This window comes from Pygoscelis adeliae, unplaced genomic scaffold (assembly GCF_000699105.1).
Source record: "Pygoscelis adeliae isolate BGI_AS28 unplaced genomic scaffold, ASM69910v1 Scaffold390, whole genome shotgun sequence".
Taxonomy (NCBI): Eukaryota; Metazoa; Chordata; class Aves; order Sphenisciformes; family Spheniscidae; genus Pygoscelis; species Pygoscelis adeliae.
In genome coordinates, this window is record NW_008823921.1 from 556524 (window position 1) to 564963 (window position 8440).

General features: G+C 53.8%; 1 protein-coding gene across 1 annotated transcript in view; it reads right to left on the reverse strand.

Moving 5' to 3' along the window:
* Window positions 1-8440, reverse strand: part of CPNE2 (copine II) — a 52690-nt gene that overhangs the window by 32540 nt on the left and 11710 nt on the right. The window contains exon 3 of the mRNA XM_009319851.1: window positions 2435-2614. Coding sequence (XP_009318126.1) covers window positions 2435-2614 — 180 coding nt within the window. The remainder of the gene's footprint in view (window positions 1-2434; window positions 2615-8440) is intronic.

Consider the following 8440-nt stretch of genomic DNA (forward strand, 5'->3'; position numbering starts at 1 on the left):
ACCTTTAGAGGTCCCTTCCAACCCAAACTATTCTGTGATCCTATGATTTTTGCAATTTCATGGCAAAACCCCTTCCCCATTATGGCTAGCCAGCCATGTCTTGGTGCTTTTGATCCATAAATGCACAGGAATCACCGGCCAGCATAACTAGATGTTTGTGCCACGCCGTGCACAAGGAGGCCAAATCTCCTCGCAACCCTGGCTAGCAGAAACCACCGACACCCAGCCTGCAGTTTGAGCCCTGTTACATTTCGTTTGGCCGCAGAGGTCATTACAGGCCCGTGAATGATCCAGCTGCCCTTTTAAATCTCACCACAGACCTAATTAGCTGCAATAAAATAATCTGGCTAATCTGATAGGGCTCTGATGCAAACTCAAAATTGAAGTCAGAGGCTCGCTGTGCCGTTGTTGCTGCCCACGGCTGCTCTCCCTCCCTTCTAAGAGCTGCTCGTGCCTCAAAACTGGCCAGGCTTATGGAAACATCTCACCAGACAAAATCTAGACATCAGAAAACCCACAGCAGGGTGGCTGAACCCACAAACCCCCGTCTGCACTGTTTCACCCCTCTCCTCACCAGGCACCCTTGCGCACGTGCTACCCCTCCGGTCCACCTCTGCCCCGCAACCGGGCTGTGCTGCAAGCCCGTGCTGGCCACAGGGAGAGGAGGCTAACGGAGAATTTCAGGGAAAAAAGGAAGATGAGAAGATCCCCCCATTCCAAGCTGGTGTGTGGACTAAAGGTCACCAAGAAGCTCACACGGGAAGCGCTGCAAAAACTCATCAGAAACTGGGCACACACATAAGCCAAGTTCTCTTTGGCGGAGTGTAAATACTTGCATGAGATTACAGAAGTTCAGAGCTCTCTTTTTTCTGATGGACTAAGCCTACCAGCTGTGCCTAAAGACACAGTAGACAGTTACGCCACGCCTGTGAGCCACCACTGCTAAACCATCAACTGTTCTGAGCGAGCACCTTGGATGTGAGATTTGCCAACAGCTGCCCAGTCCCCACCATTACCACAGCCCCAGGATGGCCTGTCCAGTCTCATGCTCTGAGCTAATCACCTTTCAAAGCGCCAGAAAGGGTAGGGCTCTTCTGAGAGACTCAGCAAGCAGGAGGGTCCACCTTTCTCCCCAGCGCATATGGATAACGTTCCTCTCCGGCATGAGCCTGCAGAGCCCTGGACTTCTGTAGAGCCACGTTTAGGAACAGCAATGTCTCAGCTTTGTTTCCTTATGTCCATAAATTGTGTGCTTGCAGCTTCCACCAAGACCGTGACCTTCGCAAGGAGCATTGCTGAACTGCCCCACGCCAGAGGTGGCTGCATTTCAGCAACGGGACTAAGAGTAAAGGATGGGTTTGGTCTAAATCACTGAACACCGGCCTGGGCTGTTGCCTGCACTGTCTCTTAACTTCTGCAGGAGCAGAATTAGGTCATCACAGAGCTATTCCGAAAACCCAGACATTAAACATCAAACTCTGTAAATGTCAGTGCTCTTCTAACACGTCAAGCTCTTGAGTTGGCAATGGTAAGGTCACTCGGCCCCCCTTGCCATGTGCAGTGCCATATTGCAGGCTGCGTAATAAAGCACTCGCACTCATGAGCCTTCCTGAACACCTTGGGCTGGCTGTCCACGCCGAGCCACCTATTGCAGTGTCTCCTTCCTCCCAGTTCCCAGCATCAGACACAACAGAGACAGTTTCTCCCAGCCCCTGCGCTTGTGCCAGGTACCACAGCAACCCCGAGCAGCCGGATGCTGCAAAAGAACGGAAAAAATCCCCCTCATTCCTTGCCTCTGAGTCAGAGCAAGCTCAGAGGACAAAGACGTTTGGATAATGGTAGCTGCCAACTTCTAACAGGGTCTGGGCTCATGGACACAAAGACTTTCCAAAGGCTTATAAATCGCATTGTGTCCCAAAAGCTTTTCCACAGAAGAGCAGAGGACACATTCCTGCACCCAGACGCTAAAGTAGGAGAGATGATTTGCTACACAACGGCAATGGATAAAGCTTGGGGGGGGGGAAGAAAAACAAAACTGAGATAGAAAGGTAGACCGCAATGCATCCTAACTTTAAACTTCTGGAAGTTTCCCTAGTCCAAATCCAAGCTTGTCATCAGGGCTCTTGCTATAACCCATGGGGAGATACAGGTACCTCCAAAAGCTTCCAGCTGATGTCTCTCTGCAGGCATTAGCAGAAGCCCACAGTATGACCAGCTTAGACTTGGGCAAGTAGCCAACAGCCCTAACGTGGAACAGTTCAACCTCAACAGTTGAAGTGTGACAAGTAAATTAAATTATTTTTCCCAGGGAGGACCCAGCAAACTTTACAGTAGATAAAAGTAGCAGCTCTAATCCTCCCATGTCCCTGCGGCTGACATGATTTGGAGTCCCTTTGCTGGAGGACAGCAAGCTGCAGGGACCTCAGAGACTCACCGTGCCCAGCGTGCAGGAGAATTCGCCCAGGAAGTCATGCTCGTACAGCTGCATGCTCGACTTGTCCTGGTCAAACAGGGCAAACTTGAGCTTCTGCACTTCTTCAAAGTGGTAGTCGACGACGAACTTCTTGGCGAAAGCTGGGTTGAGGTTGTTCACGGCTGTCTCTGTCCTGTCGAGCTGCAAAGGAAAAAAAAAGAGGCATTTAGGCATGTGCGTCTTGCATCTTTTGTCACTGCCATGTCTCTTCTCTGACTTCAGCCAGAGCCACCCAGAAACTCTGCAGTGACCATCAGAGAGTGAGAGCAGCAGGCATTCAGCAGAGCTATCCCTAAATGCAGGCCGTAATACCCAGTGTACGCACGGTGGGATCCGTCCAAACGAGTAACGTCGCTTCATGCAGAGAGCTGCATCCCCGAGGACGGGGTACACGGGGCTGTACAAGCCCACCCCAGCCAACAGCCAGGACAGGGGCGCCCACCCAGCCAAGGCTTGGTGTGGACTCAAGGCTCATTGAAGCCAGAGTCCTTGCTGGCTTCTAACCCCTGTTCTCCCAGGAGCTGATGCTCTCACACGCTGCTCCTCAACCAAGACACTCACAGCTGTAATGCCAAACCTGTTTCTTTCAGGCTGTGCAGCTAACAGCAATGGCAAGCAAAAAGAAAAAGAGTCACGAGCCAAAACAGCAACCCCCTAGCATTTCCCTCTAGACCTCAAACCAAAACATTCATGTGGTTTCTTCTTTCTTGGCCTTCCATGGGAAAAAAGAGGAAAAAAAAAAATCACCACAGGCCATTTTTCATAGATTTCATCAAGCGTTAGGAGAAACAAGAGGCTGGAAGGACCCAGAAGACAAGACTTCAATAGACTTTGTCATCCTGAGCTATTGTGAGCAGGTTGGAAGAAATGATGTCTCCGATGGCTTGGAAGGGCAAGCGCACAGAGGATGATGGAAACTGGAAGGTATGTGGGGAACCCGCCGTCGGAGGGGAAGCACCACGGCGGTCTGCAGCACCCCGCAGCCAAGAGCAGCGATAAGAGCAGAGGAAACTTGGCAGGCAGCCGGCGGAACTGTGGGTGTACGAGGCAGCATGGCACAGGCGGACAGAAAGCCTTGTGTGAGCTGAAAAAAAAACCCATACCATATCCCGGGGACAGCCACGCCGGAGATCTCGGGACGCTGCCCTCCGGTAATGGAGCTTCTGTCCCAGACCCCATAACTCAGACCGCAGGAGGGCTGGGAGGACGGCAGCACCAGCCAGGCGCCCGGCGCGGGCTCACACAGACACAGCAACCCATGATTTTAGCCAAAGTGACAGAAGCTGGGAGAATGAGGCCAAAGAAAGGCTGGTGTATTTGCTTCTGGAAGTCAATGGCCAAGGAGGGTCTGAACTCGAATGTCAGGACCCATCATCTCCACCAGGCCATCATCCATCCCGAGAGGCACCAGGAAAGGGCAAGTTTGGAGCCCAGCATGGAACATACCCGTATGAAGCCAGAAAGGATGCTGGCGGCACAGCCCGAGTGCTGAACGAGAAACGAACACCCGCAGCCTGGGGGAAACTCTCCAGCAAGCAAACCACGTAGGAGCTTTGTCAGGCGAGCAGCTATTGATATCGTATTGCTATCGTAAGAGGTGGCAGCCGGTTTGGCGAAGGGTGTCCTGCCCAGGCAGCCCCACGGGAAGCGCCGACAGCTCCGAGCATCCGAGCTGGAACAGCCACGCGCCCACCAGAGCTGGCAGAGGAGCTGGCAGCATCGGCCTTCTGCCACATCGCCCTGTTATCCCAGGATATGGTAACAGGGGCTATTAAAACAGGAAGAAAGGCAGGCGCTCGCCAGCATGATTTTATCAAAAGCTGCTGCCCTCCGTGCCTGGAAAGACCATCCCATCTGCCTGCGGGACAGCACGGAGCCTCCGGCCATGCCGCGGCCCCGGCCAGCATCCCGCCTCGTCTCGCAGCCAGGACACCCAGTCCCGGGCAAGGCTGAGCCGCCTGCGCATCCCAGGTCCCAGGGCAAGACCTCTACGGAAAGCAGCCCCCGCACCGGCATCCCCGGGCAGTGCCGGGCTGCGGGACGGCGGGATGTCTGCCAGAGCTGCGGAGCCAAGAATAAGTACAGCAGAGCAGAACCCCCCCCCAAAAAAAAAAAGCAAACACATACCTTAGTCCCAAAGAAACTCATTCAGCGCAGGAGGCAGGTTTTGGAGGGACTGAGTGGAAATGTGGTGAGTTTGCTATTTATACCAACCACCGCAGTGTTTTTTGAAGTTGGTCGCTTTGTCTGTCTTAATTGCCAAGAAACAACTAAATGCTGTGTTCCCAGAATAGCCACCTGCTGCACTCCGGGGAATCAAATACATCAACACCAGTGGGCTTCAAGCTGGCCAGGGCCATGCAGCTTCATGCAGATCCCTCCTTCTCTGCTGCCATCCTGTACAGAAGGACCCCAAACGTCTGCTCAGAGATGCGGTGGACCAGGAGCAGTGGGCATCCACGAGCTGTACCTTATTTCAGCGGCACAACACAGGCAAATCCCCTTTCAAGCCTAGGAGATGAGATTGTGCAGGCAACAGAGGTGGATTTTAGCTCCTTCCATGTTCTCTGAACTACTGGGAAGCCGGGGACCAAGGGAAACCAGTCCTCCCGCTCCCAGGTGCCAGTTCGAAGGAGGTAACTTGAGGTCCCATCTCCAGCTTTGCCCTGGAAGGGGTGGCCCAGGGAAGAGGAAGAGAAACCCAGCCAACGTGTCTTGAGCTAACCCTCCGGAGTGATGGGGCTTCCTTCAACACCCAGATTAAACCGAGTGTTTAATCTCCTGGCTATTGTCAGTGTGAAGCACAACAAAAATCACAAGCCCCAGCGGCTTGCTGCACATGGTTTGGTCTTTGATTTGACCCAGCAGCGGTCACCTTGCCAGTGACCATCACGTATGAGGCCTCTTCACACCACCTCCACCAGCAGACAAGCACACCATCAGCTCCTGCCTCCCCCTTCGCCCCCAAGGTTTACACATCTACGTTCCCTGTAAAGAGCAGAGGTGGCTTTGCCACCCAAGAGCAGAAAAGCACAAGGGTTTTTAAGAGTCAAGCAGCCTAATCAAAGATTTCTGTTTGGATAAGAGTCTTGATTCTACAGATCAAGCATGAAACTGGGAAATCATCTCCAACGACAGCCCTTGTGTTCAATGAACGCAGCCAGAGAGTCCTCCAGCATCCGAAGGGAGGTTGGCTAGAGACCTTCAAGCATCCCCAGCCTGTGGAGATGCTTGATGCTCCAACACTGGGAGATGCTCTCCCAAACGCCAAGGAAAGCTCATGCGGAAGGCACAGGGCTGGCAGGATGACTCAGAGCAGCACAAAGGCACGGCTGAGTCATGTGTCCCTGCTCCCGGCATCACAGGCCAGGTCTTTCATGGCTCCTGCGAGATGATGTCATCAGGCAGAACATTTAAACATCACCCGTCTTCATGTCACTTCTCGGCCTGTGGTTTATTGTCCCTCCCTCCTCCACCCCCTCCAAGGCTGATTCACAAAGATTTTTTAATTCCTATTAAGCTCAGCGAGACAAAATAATTGTATTTGGGAACAAACGTGACAGCTAGAAAGAACAGCGAGCAGAAGCCTTCCTGTCGGCATCAGCTGGTGCCTCAGCCCCACCGCCCAGCTCAGACACTGGCACCACCGGGGCTGGGGCTGGTCCTGGAGGAGGAGACCCACGTCCTAAACCAGGGCTGGCAGTTGGGACGTGTCGATAACCCAGTGCGGAGGACGCAGGGGCAGTGTGGTGGGATGCCACTGAGCTGCCGCTGTCCCCATCCGTCCCCTCCATTTCAGCTATGTTATTAAGGCGACCGCTTTCAGACGGGAAAGGGGTTCGTTTTAGGGCAAGGGGCACGTCCGCGTGGCCAAAATCGATGCAGGACAACGCGGGCACCCCCGGGAAAGCTCTGAACCATGGTGGCATGAGCTGCCAAGGGTCCACCAAGTGCCCCATACAGCGAGGCTCTCGCGGGTGAGCCCGCCTCTCCTGGTCCTCCCCGGCAGCCAGCCACGGCCCAAGCCCATGCACCACAACTGCAACGTGTGGGTGCGGGAGGATCTCGGTCCCGGCTGTGCCCCCGGAGTGCCCGTGGGCCGGGGCCAGCCCTGTGGCATGCGACCACGCCACAGCACGTGCCAGCTCGCCCAACACGCTGACCTCCGCTGAAACCACAGCAGCGGAGCCCCAAGCAATCTGCCGTTCAAGGCTGACGTCCAGTGCCTGTCTTATATCTTGCCAATTAAAAAGAAGCTAAAAATAGCAGAGGAAAGGAAAAAAAAAAACCCCACAGACCACACATTTGTATTGTAAAAGAAGCTTTGGAATCAAAACTGCTGGACTGAGACGTTACTGACAGCAAGAGAAATTCCTGAAAAGTACAATCAGGTCAAAGAGATGACACCTATCAAGGCTAGAAAGCTCATTAGTCTCATCCAGGCTGCTGAGCAAAGTTAATTGCAGACCATGGTAAGGTGAGGTTTGCCCCTACACCCTCCCCGCTGACAGCGAGGAGATCAGCTGCAGGACACCGTAGGTGGTGCCCATTGATGCACCAGCTCCTTGGCCAAGCACTGAAGGCTGCCCAACTAATCCAAGTATCTGAAAAGCGAGACCACCTAATTTCCCAGGAACTGGGAAGATTTTTGTTTGGCTTATGTGATTTAATGCCCTTCGGCTGCTCATTTTGTGCTGCATCCAACACCGGTGCCTGTATCCATCCATCACACCCCCATGCTCTGCTTACCTGCTCCCTCCCAGACCAACTTTAAAGAGGTCTTACACTACCTACAACTGCAGTTATAAAATGAAATCCCCATTTTTCTTCTCCAGGCATTTTAGCCCAGAGTCCTTCCCCCCTGTAGCCAAAAGGTTCTTCTTAGGCACAGAGCTAAATGCTCTTGCACAGACTCTGGAGTTTGGTTTCACGACACCGATTTTATCACAGAGAGCGCCTTGCCCAACTCAGACTGCTGCAGGAGACGATGACTATAGCTTCTCCACGTGAGATGCTGAACAGTCAATAAAGCACCATGAAAACCATCCTTGGGAGTTCCCGGTTTGTGCACACCTCGACTGCAAAACCAGCCTGAGATGTGCATCTGCCTGGGAGACCCACCCAAGTGAGACCTCTTGCCATTGCAGCGGCGCTGCTGGTGATGACCAAGGTCATGCTGCTCAAAGCCAATTTGGGCATCTCTGGTCGAACCGCGGTGCCAGCAGCATGCACACTCCCAGTCCCCGACGCGACTTGCAGCGGGGAGATGTACCCCTGCACCCCTTCCCCGCAGGAGGGGGATTTTCAAAGGAATACACATTTAGTTGGTGGGTATGCTGGGAAGCAAGCTTTTGGGATCAAGCCAATGTTTTACTTATGCTATGAAATAATTCAGACAGCTGCTGAGGGTCAATTCCCTCGCGCTCCATTAGCCTGGTTAGCGGCAGCCTCGTCCCGCTGAAGTGGAGGGCTGGGAACAACACACAAGAGCTCCTTGTGCGCTGTTTGCATCTCGGAGAGGATGGATTTATCCCGTGTTCACCTATCGCCAGGGACGGTGCAGCCACGGACAGTCCTCCTGTCCTTAAAGAGCCTTTATCAGCAGGGTCTTGCCCTGGAGTAAGCTTGTGTTGGAGTGGGTAGCGAGGCAGAGGCAATGAATGCAGCTCTCAGCTCCTTAGGACATACAAGGAAAATAAAAATACCCCCCCCCCTCAGCGGCAGGAGCGTGCCAGCGTGCTCCTCTGCGCAGGCCCTCACTGCCCACGGCCCACGGGCTGCGAGCAGCTGCGCACGTCTGCTGAGCGGGATGTCCTGGTGCAGCAGGGATGCCCAAAGCTGGTGAGAAGGATGATCATAGAATCACAGAATGGTTTGGGTTGGGAGGGACCTTTGAAGATCGTCCAGTCCAACCCCCCTGCCGTGGGCAGGGACACCTTCCGCTATACCAGGATGTGCAGAGCTCCG